Below are 21,362 nucleotides of genomic sequence, written 5' to 3'. Positions count from 1 at the left end.
ATCCTACCCCATGTGACAATATAGAGGCATTGATTTCACAATTTTACAAAATTTTAAGTTACAATTTAATAATGCATTCACTTGTGGATAATTATGATAACAAACAACAATATTTATAGAAATGCCATAAAAAGGACATTACCACATTCATGAGTGGTCCATGATGTAAACCACATATCTCACAACTACTACATCATTGCATTGGTATAGAAAAGAGATCCCAATGCCATGTAACATATTACAACAATAAAGATACATATTTGTGAGGACCACAAGAAGAATTCTGTCCATCTTCCGTAATTATTCAGCAATAATTGATATTATGAATTAGGTGTGCAACATCAACTCGATGACAACAATTCCCATCATTTTGAGACCTTGTACAAGGAAGAAATTGCAACAAATATAACGATGCAAAGTCTCCACAATTTTGATGTATATGTCTTATTTATTCCATCTAAATCTAAGAGGAATATAAAATTCTGCAAGATTATTGCTACAAGCAAGATGATGAAAGGTTTTGAGACATTTTATTGCTTCATATTTAGACACTTTTAATAGATTGCCAAGTTGCAAATTATGTAGGTAACACAAATGTCTATAGTGGAAGACAAAATCCTAATAATATAATGAAATGCTTTATTACACACATACGTGGTACCAAACACAAGACCATGCATTTTAGGAGACACAATAGAGTAGTTATAAACAAGCTACTAATATAGAGCATGCATCTAGAAGCACTAGTTTGCAAACACAAATGAACTGCATATATGTTGTATTTCTATAACAAATAACTATGGACATCAATCATGGCCATGTAGAAAGAGAGAGAGAGAGAGAGAGAGAGACCTATACACTGGGTGTTTGCACAATTTACACAGGTGGACCCAAAGTCAGAGATAGAGATTGTTTTTCTATTTTTGAGATATTGGGGATTGCGTCATAATTAGAATATGTGCAATGCTTTTGTATTTGATGGTAGACATGGAGTGAAAGCATATCTACGAAAGTTGAAGGGAGTACTAATGTGACAAATTTCTTTATTGGAGCAAGTGGAAATCCTTTCCTCGGTCGATTGTTCGTCTTGCCTATTGGCAATTCAACATGTTCCACTACCCATGTAGTGTAGTGTAGTGTAGTTAGTGGGTGACCATACTTCATGGTCACACCCATTGTAAGTAGTGTTTTTTACACACATTTATTAATATAATTGTGTGTATTGAATGTCATAAGTTGGAGGGATTTTGACCTTAAAGTGCACGCCTTTTTTTTTTCCATAAAAAATATCCTCCATTGGTATTAAAATTAAAGGAAACAATATACATATATTGTCTTGCATCTGTTCAAAACTAATACAACACCTCCTCGGCATATCCATAGTCTCTATAGCCTCTTTTGAGTGCATTCCATGAGATGATATTTGAAACCATAATTGTGCTAAATGTTTTCTGCACAGTTTCTACGTTTCAAGCATATCTCGAAATTAAACTAGACCACTCAAAAAGACTTCTTTCTTATCTTATGGCAAAGACTTGTTAAGCTTCAAGCATACTTCTCAATAAGGGCACTTGTTTCTATGACCTCTATGTTTTGCGAGGACATTTGAACATGGAAGTTGTTCCCTTTTTGTATATCTACCATGTTGCCACATGCTTTCAACATACCAGAAAATGTCATCATATTAAACCCCTCCATTTGCAGGTGCTCAACAAAATTAAGAGTTTCTTCACAAAACCCAATCCAATGATTCTTGATATTGCATAAACTGAACATAATTCAATGATTCTTTATCTTGACCGTTCTCTACATATCCTCTTGTGCTTTTGCAAGGAAACAAAAAATATATGACAGTATCTGGGGCAATGCCATCATTCTGAATCTGTTTAAAATGGTCCAACTTTGTGGCCTTGACCCTATTTAGCATACTCACCAATAAGTGCATTCAAAGAGACTATATCTCGAATAGGAAGCTCTTGAAGCCAATAAGCTCTTGAAGCACTTTTTGAGATTTTACAAACTCTCCACATTTGGCATACATATTCAATAAAGTATTTCTAAGCATAAAATCATTTTTCAGCAACCTTGACCTGAGAATCATATTATGCATTTGTTTACCCTTGTATAGAGCTCCTAGGTTTCCACAAGCCTTTAAACCAATAAGTGAATTCCAAGAGACTATATCTCGAATAGGAAGCTCTTAAAGCACTTTTTGAGATTTACAAACTCTCCACATTTGGCTTTCATATTCACTAAGGTATTTCCAAGCATAAAATCATTTTTCAACAACCTTGAGTTGAGAATCATATTATGCATTTGTTTACCCTTGTATAGAGCTTCTATGTTTACACAAGCCTTCAAAATGCAAATGAATGAGATCACATCAAGAAAAAAGCCCTCACGTGGCATACATTCAAAACACTTTAGTGCTTCAAGATCTTGCCCTTGTTGGGTATGTGCTGAAATTAATGTTGACCAAGAGACAACATCTTGGACAAGATGCCCTTTGAGCACTTCGTGAGCCTTCCATTCTCCAAATTAGCAAGATGCATAGTCCAACCTCTAGAAAAAACCCAGCAAAGGAGTTCGCAGAAAAAATCTCACATTTCACATACATATCTACACGCACAGTGCCAAGCACAATATTCTTCTCTAACAAGTCCCTCCTTGTCTCAATCTCATCATGAAGCTTGATGCCTTCATTTATTGCTCCAGTGTTGCCACATGCTTTCAGGATGGAAATGAATGTTATTGCATTAGGAGAAATTCCCTCAGCTCGCATCTGTTCTAAACAACTCAGTGCTTCGTGATCTTTCCCATTGTGTGTATAGCCTGCGATTAGTGCTGACCATGACACTTCATTTCGAATAGGAAGCACATCAAGAACATATTGTGCTTCGGTAAAGAGACCACTTCTAGCACACATATCTACTAAAGTTGTGCCAAGAATGATATTCATATTAATCAAGCCTCTACTCACAGTCTCATTATAAATCTCATTTCCCTCGTCAATAGCTCCTATGGCACCACAAGCTTTCATGATGCAAATGAAGGTGATTGCATCGACAAGATAACCATCATATCTCATCCTTTCAAAGCATTTCAATGCTTCATAGCCTCGACATTGTTTGGCATATCCAACAATTAGTGAAGACCAAGAGACTTCATTTCGAATAGGAAGCTCTTCAAGCACTTGTTTTGATTTTGCAAGCATACCACATTTAGCATACATATCAACCAAGGTTGAGCCGATTTGAAGAGCATCCAACACTAATGTTGAAGAACATCCTTCTTGTGGGCACATCAATTGTCTATGAGAAGACCAATTTACTCCTCGTGATACACATCCCATCAACTTTGTTCTGGGCAACAATTTCCAGGTATGCAGAACCCAAGATGCATGAATCAAAATAATGAATCTAGACTATTTCCTCCCCTCTCATGATGTGCTTCAACCCCCACACTATCATCACTCATCCTCTTATCATGTTACTATGCTTCAATCCCTACCGCGTCATCACTCATCATAATGAGAAACCTAAAATCTTCTTCATTTAGTCCACATCAACATTTGGATCTCGCCAGCCATCTCGCCATCTTGCCGATGCCCACCAACATCCTGTATTGACAGCAAAAAATGAGTCTAAAAATTTCCTCACCTACTTATATTAGTCACGTCTTAATTAGAATATAGCCTTAATTAAAACATAGTTTATTGGAAATGGTTGTGGGCCACGCAAATTCCTAAACATGTTGTATTGTTTAGATGGTTGATGGTACATTATGGGATTCCTGTGAACTCATGGTTGCGGGGCATCACCATGATTTAAAATGTGATAGACGTGGTTTTCACATTGAATTGATTCATCATGTCTTATGGATATGTCCTATTGCTAGAGTAGTGTTTGAAAAGAGTGTTGAGAAATTTGTATCCTGTTTACGGTAAAAACAGATGTAGATGTGGGGTTTTGTGAGATGGGGAAGGCTTGCTAAAGAAATACAAAATTATGAAAAGGGGTGTATTGATTTTCATCTCCTCTGTGATGGAAGGTATGTATTGAATGTATCTTATGCTACAACAATCCGTTGTTTGGTAGAGGACAAGTTTTGGTCTATGATATATTCTTTCGTAATTTGGGTATTGTGGAAGGTAAGATGTAAATGTGTATTTCGAAAAGTCAAACAGAATACAATTGAGTTAGTCAAGGAGATATGGTTGATGTTTTGCATACTTTAATTGGTCAATATGAGGCAATAACTGGTGAGTTGGATGTTGTGTTTTGTAAGCAACAACATTTTAGAGAAATGTGGACAAAGAAAGAGGTCTTCACCTCATTTGGGGAGAGAATAAAGTGGAGATATGTTCCACCAAGGTGGCTTTTTCCACTACCAAGATGTGTAAATGCAGTTTCTAAGGTAGTTGCATGAGGGCTTTTGTTATTCGACATGTTGGTTGATGTGGGTATGATGGTTGTGTTTTCATGTATGAGTTATTTGTAGCTTTTGGGCATCTTTCCATTAACACCAAGGTGAATCTTCAAAAATAAAAACAAAAAACATATAAGCCTTACCCATGAGGAAATACCCAAATTTGATAAAAAGAACTAGAGAAACTGTAACATAGGATAAATATGCCATGTGAGATCGATTGACAATGAGTGAAACCTCTTGTTTTGAAGGTGTCCATGGTGAGGTTGAAGAAATATTGAGAATCGAGGGAGCATGCTTTCATGAAGGCTTGGTATTTATGGGTATAATGGATTAATACGAGTTAGAAGGCATGTATGCATTCTAAATTCCGAAAGCATGCTTCATGGCAAAGTTGAGGTTCCTAACTATGTCACGAAGATTAAGATGAAGCACATAACTATACCTTAGCGAGAGTTTTTTTCTTTTGAGAAAGATTCACCTTAGTATATTACTTGAAAACTGTACATGGAGAAAATAGAAGGAGACATTTCATCTCACTTCTATTGTGATACAAAGGGTAGTATAAACATCTGATCAAGCAGATGCTGTCATACATGAAACAAGTAGAACAATAAATATAAGCTATACAACATAAAAGAAGGTATGACAAAATTCCACTTCATACTAGAAATTGTATTCGAAAATAAGTGAAGTCTTGCTTTGGTTCTTGAAGGCCACTTGCCTTTGCCATAGAACATCATATTGACCAAGTAATGTGTGGACCGTGAGTGAGAGGTTACTAAGATTACTTTACAATTACTAGGAAATGAGTCTGAGGCAAAATTCTCAAAGGCCAATTTCTCACTAAACAGGGGTTTCCCATTTCGGGGTCTTGTTTGGATGATGAGGGGCTTTCAAAATTTCTCTAATTTCGTGCCTAATGAGAGAGTGCGCATGTACGGGGCGAGAGAGGTTAAGAAGGTTGAATGTGCTAATTATGCTTCTAATGATTCCAATTTCCAACTAATTCAAATAAATAAATGAGTAAAATAGATAATAATTATAGAGTTGCAACGTTTTGGAGCCGTCCTTGGTGCTGCAGACACGGCGAAGAAGAGAAAGAAAGAAAGAAAGAACAGGGGAGGACTCGGAGAGACAACGTCAGACCAAAAAGAACAGGGGAGGAGAGGGAAAGACGGAAGTCGGAGAGAGAGAGAGAGAGAGAGAGAGAGAGAGAGAGAGAGACCATGCCATCGAAGAAGAAGAATAACAGAAGCAACAACTGTACAGACATATCATCACGAGACGATCACAACAAGGAAGACGAGCAGGATGAGGAGGATCGAGAAGAAATCGCATCGGTGTTCGAATCTCGACCTAACCACGATCTCATCTCCCCAGGAGCCCTCACATCCCTCTACAAAGATGACATCCACTCCTCACCCAAAGAGATTGAAGATAATGCTTACAACACATTGCTCCCTTTTGTAAAGAAGATCGTGGCTATATATCGGGAACATCCCGACCTCGCGTCACGTAGCGATTTCAAAGTCGCATGTGCAATTTGCCCCGAGCAGATGCTCTTCCGCGGATGGTCAGCTCTCCATATCCATGCTAAGAACTTCTGGAAGTGCTTCCCACATCAACATAAGGGTTATTGTAGGGCCTTGTCTGAAGTCCTGCGATCTGAAAGGATATTGGGTGTCCCGCCCTTTGGTTCCCACGCTTGGCCGCCCATCCTTCTCGTTGAAAATAGTAGCAATAGTTGTATTAGTGATCAACATAACCAGAACCACAACAATCATAACAATCGCAGAAAATGTGACAATAACGATAACATTGCCAAGAAAGGATGTGTCTCGTATTCATTTGATGGTGCCCTTCGCCGATGGAAGGGCCTCCAAGGGGTGGACATACCCAAAATGCAAGATATGGAACTCGAGGAAGTCCTCGCTGTCTTTAAGACCACGAAACGAAACGATGAAGATGACCGAAATGTCATTGTTTTTCCTGCATCGGAGATCGGTTTGATCAATGCCGAGAGCCTTACAGAGGTCCTTGAGAAATTCCCTGGGGCTGATGGCTCGTTGAAGTTGAATATCCGTAAGGCTAAGAATCCAGATGAGCCTTATAGTGTCAACAATTCTCTTGCAATTGATGAGGAGGATTATGTTGTCAATGTGAGGAGTCGGAATGATGATGAGCTGGAAACCTCCCAATCAGCTTTTGATTATGAGAGCCATCATCCATTAGGAACGTGGGCAACATTGAAAGAGATCAAAGAAAATGGACGTGTGCGTTCGATCATAGGAAAGTGGACAAAGGGCTCATCATCAGGCAAAGGATTTACATACAAATGGCCTTTCCGAAGATCACAAAAGGTTTGCATATTCTTTTTGGATGCTTTGTTTTTTTCAAGAAGCCACACATATAAACACACAGACACACAGACTTTCTGTATCTTTATGTATAATAACAATTGGCTTCGTTTTTGTGCAGGTAAGGCCACATCATGATGTGTTAACAATCAAGTTCTACTCTGTTAGTGTGAACCACATTACTATGTTTCGTTGCTTCTACCACTGGTCGCCTATTATTATGACTATTATTATTATATTTGTACATATAGAATTGGGCAATTGATCAAAGCCAATGAATGAGCAATTCTAATTTGCTTTCGCATCCCTGGCAGCTCAAGGAGATGGAGGTTAGGTTCCAAAAGAACCTGAATAAGTATAGGGGGCTCGGTGCTTCTGGAAATGAAAAACTCAAGACTCAGCTTAATGAGATTGAAAATCAGCTTAAGAAGGAAAGATTGTTGTGGCTTAAAGATATAACAGGAGTGCGAGAGCAATTCTCGGGACTCGAAAAAGACATAAGAAATGAGGAGTAGGTCTATGAAGTCAGCTGAAGAAGTCTCATTGCTATCTCTACATAAGAAATTATTTTTTATTAACAAAACCGGGAATCTTATATGAGCAGAGGCCGTAGAGCTCTAGCAAAGCAGGTATCGGAAGCAAGGCATGGAAGAGAGGATGATGCAGAAGTCGAAGAAATTGAAGACTTTTCTGGTAATGTGTATGAGTCACAAATGAAACGCACGAACTTCAAGAAGCAGCAAAAGGTATACTCGTGAAGATGTATCATTGGTAGATCTGGTTCATGTGTATATATAATATAAACAGCCATCTAAGGTTTAGTACATGCTATACCAGAAGAAAGAGAATGAAAGAAAAAGGGAAGGGCAGCTCAGAGGATTATTCTACGAAAAAAATCGTCTCAGGAGGCAAGTGGAAAGTGCAAAAGATGAAAGAGATTGCATTAGTAAGACCATTGAGCATGAAGAAATGCTAGATGCTATAAGTCAAATACTAGAAAGCTGCAATTGTCGAAAAGGTGCTTCTCTTTGGCATTTGATAAAAGCATGATGCAACAACCTCTTTATGCACATGGAATTTATTATAATCAACAACATCAATCATGAAGAAAGTTATGTTTCTAATCCATGGGACAATGATACACCGTATAACATAGTCCATATCCATCAATGCATGCCACTGAGGTTATAAAGTGGCTTATAGTTGGAGGGAAGCTAATACAGACTCTTGATAGTGTCAAATCTAATGGCACTTTTGTTTTTGAACAATGGGATTTGTATGTGCATTGTGTGGAACATAGTATTCATCTCATTAAATGTTTATCCATGATTATTAGGTTTCTTATCATGAAGTTTAGGCAAGGTTCAAACTTGTTCAGTGCCTGATACGGTCAGCAAATTTCTTATTGAAAATCTCATTAGACCTCATCATACATGAAGTCATTAGAACTTCTTATGGGAAAGGTCGAGAAAAGGTTTTAGTTGAGTGGATTAGTTTGCATTTTGACATGCAAATATGTTGATATTTCGGTATGTTGATGTAATTGGCTTTGAACACCCCCATTCCTGATTGCTATGCCCCTATTGATGAATGATTAGTTCTGCATGGCCCAATGAAATTTTTCAGAAAAGCAGATTGAGTTATGCCTCATGGACCTGATTTATGCCAAGTTGGGTTGCCAAATGATGACCATAACTCTTTCGTTCTTTGTAATTTGTCACCATTTTTCAGCTAGTTTTGTGTGGGTACTTTTTCATTTATCATTCATGAATCTTCTTGTGAATTGCACCAGGATAAAGGGATAATTAATTATTCTTTGAGATCAAAAGTTGTTTTAGTAGTGGTGAAACGGAGAATAAAATAAAAATGCACCAACACCAACGCTAATGCCAGCACCAACAACGCCAGCACCAGCACCAAGAGCAATGGCAGCACCAATCCAAATGCTAATGCTACATGTGGACGCAAATGCAGTAGTTTTTGACAGTCAACTTGTTGCCAATGAAGCTTTAATACCCAAACAAGATTGAGTTTTTTGTATCCAACTAACATTTTTGTATCATGACTATGTTTCCTACGTTGTAGGTACTAAGCTTGTAGTTTTGTAACCTAGTATATCTAAGAGACATGTAAATTTACAAATATTCAAAAAGACTGGATACTATGAAGCTTAATTTGGCAATGGTACAAAGCCTCACACTAGTTGTATAAAAATTCATCAACTTGGAAGTTACAAATACAAATTGTTGGGAATAGGTGGATTACCATGGCATACAATAATCATTTCACCTCATGAATTGCATGCCATTGAAATGTATGCGTAGACATGCTTGCGTTAGTCTTAAATGTATAATATCAATATATTCTGTGTTTAGCTTAATGATAGTTATAATTTGTTAAGTATTTGGGAATAAATTAGTTATGATTTATATTTAGTTTCTTAAGGAAGTCATGAATATTGACATAATGTAAGATATAAAATATATGAGTAGTTACTAGTTATGACAAAGATGAATTGTCGTAGCCTAAATACTAGTATTGTAAAAAACCTCCAAGTTTTTTAATTTAAACCTCTATTATCAAGGGGTTTGGTCCTCTTCATAGATAAAGTCTTTGATTGGAAAGACAACTAATATATGGATGATTTAGATGATAGGGTGGGAGGTGCTTGTCATCTAGAAAATATCCTCCTACTAAGAGACTTTTTATCCATATAATTCAATGCCTTTGCAATTTTCTTGAACAACCTTTATGAATGTGGCTAAAATTGAGCGTCTTGCTTGACAAAGAGTCAAGACTACAACTTGGAACACATATCTATGGTGGTAGCTATCATCATTAAAAGCACAATAAGGAACCATTGCTTAATGATTATGTTCAAACACATAAAAATAACAAAAAAAGCAAATTTGAGTAGGAACCTAACAAATTCATGAAGGATAATGCATAGAAAGAGACAAGAACTATTACTTAATATGGTTTGCAATGTCCTACATATGTGGAAAACTGTATTTGAAGGCTAGCCTTAATTGTGTGTGATGGGGTGTCCAAGATCTGTAACCCTTGTATTGCCACATAGTTGTAAGCACTTGGAAACAACTTTATCTTGTATTATGCTTATGTTAGGACGTCTTCAGCCACTCAATGGGAGCATGAAGAAGCCTTTAACTCTCACATCGCGACATTTTTTAAAAACACCTACCTACAATTTTCACATTTCTTTTGTTGAGGTTTAAAAAGGATTACTACAAACAAATACTAAAAAAATCAATGATTGAGAATGTTCTAGGGGAAAATAAAAAAAGGATTGTTTCTATGATTTGAAAGTTGAAACTAAATCATGAGGATGTATTGGATACAATATGCAATATGCCAACCATTATTTCAACACATAACGTTGAGTTTCTAAATATTCAATGTACACTGTTGTAGGATCAAATTGATGAGGAGCATCTCTACCTGCCTTAGGACCCATTGTATTGTTGTGAATCAATTTAGCATTTAGACCTCTCAAGAGTAGCATGTTTGCTAAATTACAATCAATATTTCTTCAATTCTACCCTAGTGTGGATTGGGTGCTCACAAATCACAAACAACAAATTTGACGATTTTGTCTGCGAGGGACATGTCTGGGATTGTATCTGTCTCTATGGAGGGCTCTTACTTTAATGTTAAAATGGGGCCTGCATTCACATTGTGCATTATCCGTACGTGTACCACAAGCATTTTTCAATTGGCATTACATGTAAAGGAAGCAACATAGAGCACATCATTGTGTTTATATATGATCTTGTAGTGGCTTTGGTCATCATGTTGGCCAAATGTGGAGCTCTCCAAGAAGCTAATGCGTACTTGATAAGCATGCCACATGGCTTGCCGGCCAGTTATGTTGATTATAGATGGTATCAGGTTGCCTTCTATGCATCCTCTTGTGTGCAACATAAGGAGGAGACGCTCCATACAATGCAACCTCCAAACAACCATTTAACCACTTTTGCGAGTCTTATCAAAGATTGTGGCTCTACTTGTGATCTCGAGAAAGGGAAGAGGTTCCATGCCGATGCTGAAAAGAAGGGATTAACATCAGTGCTGTTCATTAGTATTAACCTCATTCGAATGTATAGCAAATGTGGTTGTCCCATAGATGCTGAATTTATATTCATGGGTTTGTCTAAGCGTGATGTTTTCTCTTGGAATGCTATGCTCTCCACATATCTTGAAAATGATCGTCCTGTGAATGCTTTGCTCGGATTCCGACAACTTCTAGAAGAAAAGCTGTTTTCCCCAGATCTTGTCACATTTACCATCGTGTTACGAGCGTGTGCGACCCTTGGAGGGCATGGGAATGTGGTGGTGGAAGGAGAAATGAATTGTGTAGTTTTCCACGAGATTGGTCGTGCATTGCATTCTCATATTCAGAAGAAAAATGTGGTCCTGGATGCTTTTATCAATGACGCAATGGTGAATATGTATGGGAAATGTGGGAGTGTTAGAGAAGCAATATATGTGCTAGAAACATCACATGAGCACTCAATTGCTTCCTGGAATTCGGTACTCACAACATACCTTTGTCGGGATGAAGGAGCACACGTATTGTTAGTGTATAGAGAAATGCAAAAACAAGGTGTAAGCCCAGATTTCCATTCATTTGTTTCTGCCCTTAGAGCATGTATGATTTTGATAGATGGGGAAGAAGCTATTAAGCTGAAGTTTTTTATCTCTCTTGAAATAGGGAAAGCATTACATCTAGATGCAATTCGCAAGGACCTTGTTTCAAGTGTTTATGTTGCCAATGCCCTTATTAGTATGTATGGAAAATGTGGAAATACCATTGGTGCAGAGAATGTTTTTAGCTTGTTACCTAGCCATGATGTTGTCACATGGAATGCAATGCTCTCAATGTATGTGCAACATTTCCAAGTAGGGAATGCTTTCCATATTTTTCGGCAGATGTTAAATGAAGAGATACATCAAGACATGCTTACATTTGTCATAACCCTCCAAGCATGTGGTACTCTAGTAGATGGTGACAATATAACCTCTAATTGTGCCCAAGGAACCAAAGCAATTGCATATGACATTGGTCAGGCGATACATGCTCATATTCGAAAACAACACTGTTTCAGCTCAAACATCTATATTAATAATACTCTCATCAGTATGTATGGGAAGTGTGGCAACATTTCTAGAGCTGAGCATGTCTTCCAATCTCTTCACGAGCCAGATGTGGTCTCTTGGAATGCCATGCTTTCAGCATATGTGGAGCATGGAAAAGCAGGCAAGGGTTTACAGTTATACAGAGAAATGAGAAAAAACGACGAGAATCCAAATAAACTCACATATGTGATTTGTCTTCAAGCATGTGGCTCTCTTGCTGATGATGAGGATGGTAAATTCCCAAAGTTGGCATCATTAGATATTGGACAGGCATTCCATGTAGAAATCTGGAAGAAAGGTCTTCTTTCGGATGTTGTGATGGATAGTGCTCTTGTAAGCATGTATGGTAAATGTGGAATGATTCTGGAAGCTGAGACTGTCTTCGATAGCGAACTGATACAACGTAATTCAGTTACGTGGAATGCGATGATGTCAGCTTATATAGAGCATGGCTACGCAGGGAAAGCTTTAGAGTTGTACACCAAGATGGAAGTAGAAGGCATGAGTTTGGATGAAATAACTTTGGTATGTGTTTTGCAAGCTTGCTGTCAGATAACTAACCTCCATATATGCAAGAAACTTCATTTTATCATTATTTCAACTGGGTTGGATATAACTACTACTCTTATAAATACTCTAATGAATGCATATGGGTGTTGTGCAAGCCGACTACACGCATTGGCTGTGTTTTCTGGTATGTCCAAACCAGATTTGGTATCATGGAATGCGTGCATAGCTGGTTATGCATATGAGGGAAATTTTCTTGAATGCTTTCAAGTATTTGAGAGAATGCAATTCACAGGTGTAAAGGCAGATTGTGTCACAATGCTTTCCCTCCTCTATGCTTGTAGTCATGATGGTAAGGTCAATGAAGGTCTCAAGTATTTTGAGTTGATAACTACACAATGTAGCCTTTACCCAGACTTGAAGCATTATGTTGCACTACTAGACCTGTTTGGGCGTATCGGAGACTTCAAAAAGATAGAACACGCTCTTTTTATGGGAATACCTATGCAGGCTAATGTGTCTTTCTGGTTATGCTTGCTTGGTGCATGCCGTACACATGGAAACATAGAATTGGCAAACCATGTGTTCCAGAATGCAGTGAATTTAAAACCCAGCAATGGCTCCTCATATATTCTGTTATCAAACTTATATGCTACTCTAGGGAGGTAGTGAACAGAAAAATATTTCATCCAAGCTTGATTTTAAATCACTTTTGGTGGATGACATATTCCTCTATTCTCCAGCTGCAATGGAATTTCCACTAACTACAGGAGTCAGGTGAGTATTGTTAATTAACCTCAAGAAGATATGATTAAGATACATGGTATGCTCCATCAACATGTAGATAAATTTTGGTTTGGTTTCATCCCTAGATATAATGTAGATAAATTTTGGTTTGGTTTCATCCCTAGATATAATGTAGATAAATTTTGAGATTTGAATACTGATACTAATAAGGAAAACCTTTACAGCTAGCGGCTCCTCAACATCTATCAATCTCAAATGGAGAATTGAGATGTACATTTGACTTTCAACAAATCCTCATTGTGTGCAACTTACATTATGTCATGTATATTATGCTTGCCATTAACATAAAATTCGGGTATGTTATACTGTAAATACAAAGCAATGCATGCCACAAGCATTCATGTTGTTGGAATGATCAAATCCCTTGATGATTAAAATAAAGATTGATGTGCATAACATACTGAGCCTAATTGATCTTAAAAGTTTTGCAAAAATACCCTAGCATATTTTATCTTCCTTAACCATGTAGATGTGAATCACCAGATTCGTGGCCATTCAGCATTTCCTTTATAGCTAATAGCTCAAATTTTTACATCGTTCCAGCATTTATATCTTAGTAAGTCCAACTTTTACATCGTTCACATCATTCCCAAATTATATATAACTTCTTTTTCCCAAAAGCTTGGAATTTTGTCAAGTAAAAAGGTGTATATCTTCTAAAGATTACAAGTCTTAGAATATCAAAATAGCTTCAAATATACACGACTAATGTGTACATATTAACGGAAGAGTTTGTGGTAAGGTTGGTATATTTTAACTACATATTATGAGTATCATTGTTAAGCTGCAAAGAACCAGCTTCAATGTGTGTAAGTGCGCACACGCGTACGCAAACTTTACATGATCGAAACTTAAGATTATCCCAAATACCCTATGTTATGTTATTTTCAGAAATGCCCTTGGCAACCCCCTCCCAAGCAATTATATGTATAGTCAATTGGTCTAATGTGACTCTTATGAGCCAAATGTCATAGGTTCAATCTGTGGATGTTGGTATACCATCATCATATGTACCATTCGAGCAATTGTATGGTCAATTCATCCTCTTGTTTCTCAATCATACATGCTATTTGCCCACAACCCTTTTATTCACAAGGGGCATTTAGGTAAATCTTTTACCACCAGGCAGGCCTCTTCAAAACAAAAATAAAGCCAAAAAAAACGGAAAGAGTACATATTTTATCAATCATATATATGACGAAACTTGGATTAGAAATTGATAGCTTTCTCTCCTAGCTGGAAACCAACTGTCCTTATAATTGTTTAAATAAAATTTTATATGTAAGATCATGTCAGATCGGCCTTGCGTTTTTATTATTACTTCTGTTTTTCACAAACAATTATTGTTGTGTTGTGTTGTGTTTGTTGTATTTGTTGATCTTCTTTTAATCTGACTTAGCACTTTTACACAAGGAAGGGTTTGGGAACACCTTTAAGGCTTCTCTTTCTCTTTGGCGAGGCCTCCAGTTGAGAACGTGCTTCCAAGAGGCTGAAATCTTCATCACATGTTAAGATATTTGCAAACTCAGGTTTACGAAGAAGCAATTTCGCCGTAAGGTACCCAGCTATTGACCATGTTTGATATAATCTAGCTTGTTTGCCTATGAATTTTCCTGTCTTAAGATCATAATACTCTGGCCATCTGTCTTTAGATATCCTCTTCTCTGCCACTTCAATCGCCCTCCGTGCGATCTCTGGCCTCTTCATTTTTATGCATGCAGTTGTTAGCTGCAATATCAACATTACGTGTAGGGTTTTTGTCTTCAGATTGCATGCATATAGAGAGAGTTGTTCATCATTGATGAGCATAATAAAGATGCTGAGCCAGATTACATGTATAGAGAGATACTAATGGTGATGTTGCTGATGTATAGAGAGATGATGACAATGATGAGCATGACCACAGTGATGTTAGATTGCATATGATGATGACCGGGAGCATGATGATAATAGTTATATTGGAGAGATGATGAATATGAATGATGATGTCGGATTACATACATAGACAAGATGAATTATAATAATGACAATGTTAAATTACATACACAGATGACGATGAGAATGATGATTTCGATTACATTTATATAGATGATCATCATGCTTTGGTACATATACCAAAAAAACAGACCTGCCATAGAAGAGTCGGCCATGAACCTCCATTGTGGTAAGACCATGCTCTGATTAAAAGATGCAAGAGACGTGAGCATATCAATTGAAAATTCTCCCCATTGTGATTGACACCATGATAAGATAAAAAAATATATGAAAAAAGTGTGTAAGCGTTGAAGTCACACATCAACATCTTAAGAAAATGGATGCCAAACCATTCCCAGTTCCAAGAGTCATATGGTGAAGTTATGTTAGGTAAAAACACACAACAATGATATTGAAATTTCTGATATGCAAATGGCGATCTATATGCACATGAATATCCTAAAAAACTCTAGAGCATATTTTCCTAGAGTCTTGTTATTTCAAGCATGAAAATGGCACTGGATAAAAAGTTTTTCCCAAACAACAGATGGACCATAGACTGTCAACCTGCTTTGATTCATTATTGTTGATCCACAAGACAAATGAGCTTAACATGTTTATAGATCTAGTTTTCATCTTTAATTGTTCCATATTTACTCAGAATAGGACATACAACCACCATGTAAATCATTTATAATCAGTTAAATTCTATATTGGAAACCTGTATATTTATTCGCATATATTGGTCTTTAGGTATGAAGAATCATTGAGTTCCAAAAGTTTCATCACTCTTCACAATCCAAATGCTTAGTATTATAGGCCTGTATTGATCCACTTTGCTTCATCTCATTATATATTCTTTCTTATGGTTGACTGGATGATTTCTATCATCTATGTGAATCATAACTAAATTTCTTGATGTGGATGTAATAAATGTGCTTCTAACACAGATAGTTATACTGCTTCTGTTGAAAAATCTGAAGTAAACCATTGTTTTTGGCTCCTAGTGATGAGGATAAAATTCTGTCTATACATTGAAGAGAGGGACCTGTTGATTGCTTTCTCCTGAATTTGGCTTGTATTTATTACTTAAATCTGCATGGCAAAGTCTTTTTTACTTGGCCGAGATGACAGTTTCCAGCAAGCATAGCAAATGGAATGTAATCTACGACATTTGCATTAGCCTCCTCCTTAGAGTAATATTGACCCCATGAAGCCATTATTGCGTGCCCTTCCAGTAAAACTGAAATACTTTGTGACTACTAATTGCAGTCAAAACCTATTTTTTATTCAGCATAAAGGGGCAACAGGAAACACAAAAGTACTTAGTGTACTCTTACCAATCATCTGATGTATATTCTGTTTGGCACAAATTATATTTATATATTGTTGTTTCTGCTGTGGGAATCCTAGCTATCTGTTTTTTACACCTTTTTTCACTCAAATGAAATGCATAGAAAAGAGAATAGAGATTACGTGTTCTTGGGGTCGCTTCCGGTAATTATTCTCCATTCTTCACCTTCTAGAGCAGGATAGCATATCTTGAGAGGCATATTTGCTATTAGATCTGTCCATTTCGCCTCAATTAGATCCAAAATGGCATTTGACTGTTCTGGAGTGGAAAGAGATCCAACTATTGACCATAAGTTGCCTAGAGAAAAGAATCGAAAGTCCATATGTGCAGGTTGTAGATTGCCTATAAGGTAACCGCCACGATCAGGCATCCACTCTACCAACCACGGAGGTATTTGATCTGGATAAATATTGAATTTATTGACAGCATCGTAAGAATACTCTTCTGTCTTGTACCTGTATATTTCATTTAGTTTCTTTGTATCTACCCAGTAGTATTCTCGTATATGGAAGGAGAGTGCAATCAGTCTATTTATCATGGCCCTGATGAGATCCAGGGATCCATCTTCAGGTGTAAGCATCTCTCGTGCACAGCGTAGAGCTGAGTAAAATAAAGCCTAACCATTCCAGAGAATAACCAATCAAACATGATAAAATAGATCAATATTTATGAGCTATGTAAACATTGTCGAGGAAGCAGATATTCATACTTGAATCTCCAGTGGATGTCCATGGATGCCCATCCTACGATCAATCATACAAGAGCCATCAGTAACCAGCAGAGTAGGAAACATATCGAAACCATCTGCTAGGCATAGTTTCAAGATCATCTTAATGCCTGTCTGAACATCAACTCTCTCTTGCAAAGACAGATCCCCCGTGCACTTCCCGTATGCTCTTAAAAGAATAATCCACCAGAGACCTAAAGCAGATGAAACAATTCAGTAATGTGTATACAGATACATTAAGATGTCCACCTAACGAATTTAATAAGATGCAGCTGCCCCTGGTCACTAAAATTGGGAGTACAAAAGAGGACCTGAATCAACTGGTGCAACTCGTCCTATTGCTGCTTCACCAAAATCAGGATCCAAAGTCTCCTCCATAACATTTTCATCACCATCACGAGGAATAAGTCCTACTTTGAAGCTCGCAGGCATAAGACCTTGTCCAGGACTGTAGCAATCAACGGTCTTTTCCCAGCTCTACAATGTTAAAGCAGACATTACTTTATTCATTGAAAGCTTTCAGTGGTGCATTGGAATTAACCACTAATATTTAAAATTCAATTTGAATAAATTTCTACAAATAATATGAATGAAATCTATTTATTAGCATTCAGAGATTCTCTAGCATAAGTTAAATCCAACCATGAAGTTCATAGGAAATTTTTGAAACTTTATAAACACAGTATTGTATTTGGATAATGAATTAAACCAGTAGACACTCCAACAGCAAGTCACCATCTTCATTATTCTCTACATATGTTTATGTAGTTATTAACTGCTTTTAAAAAGGGAGCAGAGGTAGCGGTTAAAATGACAAAGAGAATATCTATATTCAAAAAAGTGTCATAGGAAAATATATAAATGGTAGATGGTTGTGCAAGCAAGCGGGGTATATTAAGAATACAGAGACGGAAATGGCAATTTCATCATTGATTAAAGAGTACCTTCTCGCCATTCTTCAAGCTACTGGACAGACAAAGGGATGCCAGTGCCCTTAACTAGAAGCCTATTCTCTCTTAGAGGTAATTATTTAGGATAAAGCCATTATAGGGAACTACTTACCCTATTCTTATTTGAGTTGTGTTCCAAAAATTGGTTTTCATCAAAACCACATCCTTCTTGTCTGAGTGATTTTGGATAAAGAAAAAAAAACGTTAAGATATCTTCTACTGCCATTAAAAATCAAATTTTGGGTTGACTAGGGATGATACAACTGAATCTCATTTATTGTTTAGCAAGCATTGGAAATCCAATCAATAACAAAGATAGTTCACTTCGCGAACATTGTGCATATTAAAATCTCCAGTTGGTTAATCAATAAAGGGATTTAGGGATCATGAATGGATATGAGGGAATGGAGGTTTCCGTAAGTGTTTCTTGCCTATTTTGATAAGCCATTATATATGACTAGTTTCCAAAGCTAGACAATGTTTCCCATAATTTTTCATGACTGTTTTGGTATTTTACCATTGATAGCCTCTCTTGTGATCACTTCATAGAAAAGTTTGAATATATAGGTGGAAAACAGCAAAGTACTACATAGAGGTATGCTATTTATCAAATCCATGTATTTTCCTGCCAGGTATTAATAGAAATAGTCAGTTATGGACAAAAATCCATAGAAAATGTGGAATATACATGCTCCACCATTTTGAACTTAAGACAGAGAAGTATGACATATGCAGCTCAGAACATATTCAAGCAGCCAAGTAATGAACAGTCATTTCAATGTGTGTAAGGGTATCCATTTTGGTGATGGCTGCAATCCCTCTGCCTACTATTCTGAATAGACAATATGGCTATGGGACCGCAAAGAACATAGAATATACATGCCACTTGATATAGAGAAGCCTTAAATAGGCAGTGCAGATCAATTTCAATCACCTGAGTGGTAATCAAAGATTTCAATTTATACTAGAGTATTATTTTCTATAGTAGCTGCAATCACTCTACTTATGACTCCATGTAAACAGGAGTGCTATGATTTTCCAGATCACCCACAGGAAACCATCACGTCATCGCATATATCAGTTTGGAGCTTGGAGTCATCAGAGGGCGCAACTGTAAATGGACCTCATTCCTCAGGTATATTGTGATCATAAATTGGCTCTAATCTAATGACTAGATGACTAGATATGCACAGATTATCACATTGTTGGGACTTCTCTTGAGTTTTGACATTAGTTAATCCATGAGTCATCAGAAAGGCTAACTGTAAATAGACCTGATTGCTCATTGTATATTGTGATCATAGATTGGTTCTAAGTTAATGATTCAATATACTCAGATTATCAAGTGCTCAACACACAGAAGTCCTGAAAGATCTAGAAGACTTTTTAGTTTTGGAACTGATTATTGGATTTTAGGATTTCTTCAATCTGACTGTATATGCAATAGGATTCATCTCCTTTGCATTGATTATAGTAGCCAAGACTCTTTCATGTACAAACGGTTGGTGTAAAGATGGCTATTTTCTATGAGCTAACACAATCTATGTACCCTACACCCAATCTTTGGTGTTACTTTTCACAGCAGGAGTAATGGGCACACACCTCTTAGTACTATCTCTATGGAATCAGCATATCTAGGTAGAAATTATTAACCCTATATGTGTTCATAATCTCCTACACAACTTTAACAACATCCCTTCTAGTTACACTGGCGATGACAGGTGGATTCGGGAACTAGTTTGGTCTGATTCTTACAGGTACACATAACACAGTATTTCCATTATTACAAAATATTCTATTTCAGTTGTCGTCATGTTTGCAGTTGCTTTCATCAAGTTTGACCTCACTAGAGGTGGGCAGTGGCATTGGAAGGGCAGATAAAAAGGCTGTGCCCTGTGGAAACACAGGGAACAGTAATACTGCTCGATGCATGAACGCCCTCACTACAGAATAAAGGCTAAGCTAGGCCACAGGCCTTCAATAAATTCCAAACTGCGATATGCAAAAACCTCTCACAAGGGGACAACCTGACTGGGAGGGTGAATCTTCCCTCCTATCAGAGACTGAACACGGAATCTCTATCAATCTGCAGATAGTTTGTGGGGCGTGGGCTGCTTCAGGAAACAGCATCGTGCTCTAAGACACGGGTATAACTCCCTGTTGCTTGCTTGCCCAATGCATATACAATCTACAGATCCTTTAATACGTCAGCAAGATGCTTAATGTAAGGTCTGTCAATACAGTGCATAAGATCATGGGAGTGTATCAAATTGAAATATGCTAGCTTTTTCTTATAATATATCAATATTGTTTAGACCACTCTTGAGTTTTGAGGGGTTATAGGTGAATTATTTAATAGAACTCCTGAATACATGATATCTCTAGCTTATGAGAACATAAGAGTGTGATGCATACTATTGTCTATTTAAGCATGGATCGAGGTCGTTAAGGGGTTCTCCATACCAAAGGCATCTTGGAAACTCTCTCTCACACACACACTCACTCACTTTTTATATTTTATCAAATTGAAATATGCTAGCTTTTTCTTATATTTTATCAATATTGTTGAGACCACTCCTGAGTTTTGAGGGGTTATAGGTGAATTATTTACTAGAACTCCTGAATGCATAATATTTCTAGCTTATGAGAACATAAGAGTGTGATACATACTATTGTCTATTTAAGCATAGATCGAGGTCGTTAAGGGGTTATCCATACCAAAGGTCTCTTGGAAACTCTTTGTCTCTCACACTCACTCACTTTCTCTACATCCAAATAATCTTTTAGCATAATAATTAACACTTTTGGAACTAGGGTTTAGGTATAGCTTTATCGGTTCTGGTGGATGTTAATGAATTCCTTTCTTTATATTTTACACATAGCATTCATGCACAGCATAACACTAGTGTATGCATGTTATGCAAACAATCAGCAAAACTTGAAGTGAGAACACAAACCTGGAGCTGAAGTGTATAGAGGATGAAGTGTCTGACAATTTCAAATTCACCTTTCAGCAAGAATGCAATAGCTGAAGGTATGAAATCACGAATAAACACCTGATCATAATTTAGGGGAGAGTGATCCGAAGGATCATTGGC

General features: G+C 37.1%; 4 protein-coding genes across 5 annotated transcripts; 2 read left to right on the top strand and 2 right to left on the bottom strand.

Annotated features, from left to right (window-relative positions):
* Positions 1-2,560: 2,560 nt before the first annotated feature.
* Positions 2,561-3,232, bottom strand: LOC147848341 (pentatricopeptide repeat-containing protein At4g18520, chloroplastic-like; the record flags this gene model as incomplete). The annotated part of the gene is made up of 1 exon (XM_087338473.1): positions 2,561-3,232. A coding segment is annotated over exon 1 (672 nt), but the record flags the coding sequence as incomplete, so codon positions are not given.
* Positions 3,233-5,573: 2,341 nt separating this feature from the next.
* Positions 5,574-8,970, top strand: LOC147848340 (uncharacterized). 2 transcript variants are annotated; one of them, XR_015532000.1, is made up of 5 exons: positions 5,574-6,791; positions 7,103-7,299; positions 7,393-7,534; positions 7,626-8,064; positions 8,581-8,970. XR_015532000.1 is itself a non-coding variant. In XM_087338472.1 (4 exons), exons 1-4 carry the CDS (start codon positions 5,658-5,660, stop codon positions 7,836-7,838), a joined length of 1,686 nt encoding a protein of 561 aa, XP_087194598.1. In that variant the 5' UTR covers positions 5,574-5,657; the 3' UTR covers positions 7,839-8,109. The 2 variants fall into 2 exon arrangements, 1 of the variants encoding a protein (XP_087194598.1); XM_087338472.1 differs by lacking the exon at positions 8,581-8,970 and having other exon boundaries at positions 7,626-8,109.
* A 1,628-nt stretch (positions 8,971-10,598) lies between these two features.
* LOC147848339 (pentatricopeptide repeat-containing protein At1g18485-like) lies at positions 10,599-13,121 on the top strand. The gene has a single exon (XM_087338471.1). The coding sequence runs from the start codon at positions 10,599-10,601 to the stop codon at positions 13,119-13,121; it is 2,523 nt and encodes an 840-aa protein (XP_087194597.1).
* A 1,329-nt stretch (positions 13,122-14,450) lies between these two features.
* Positions 14,451-21,356, bottom strand: LOC147848338 (alkaline/neutral invertase E, chloroplastic-like). Its single transcript, XM_087338470.1, has 6 exons — positions 21,222-21,356; positions 17,626-17,791; positions 17,297-17,508; positions 16,710-17,203; positions 15,388-15,436; positions 14,451-14,987 (listed from the first exon to the last, which is right to left on the bottom strand). Exons 2-6 carry the CDS (start codon positions 17,744-17,746, stop codon positions 14,664-14,666), a joined length of 1,200 nt encoding a protein of 399 aa, XP_087194596.1. The 5' UTR covers positions 17,747-17,791; positions 21,222-21,356; the 3' UTR covers positions 14,451-14,663.
* Between the last annotated feature and the right edge of the window lie 6 nt (positions 21,357-21,362).

Source organism: Azolla caroliniana, unplaced genomic scaffold, assembly GCF_043228905.1.
Source record: "Azolla caroliniana isolate FFs.n. ecotype wild unplaced genomic scaffold, voAzoCaro1.0.p SCAF_387, whole genome shotgun sequence".
Taxonomy (NCBI): Eukaryota; Viridiplantae; Streptophyta; class Polypodiopsida; order Salviniales; family Salviniaceae; genus Azolla; species Azolla caroliniana.
The sequence above is the reverse complement of the archived record's forward strand: the minus strand, read 5'-3'. Positions and strand labels throughout refer to the sequence as shown.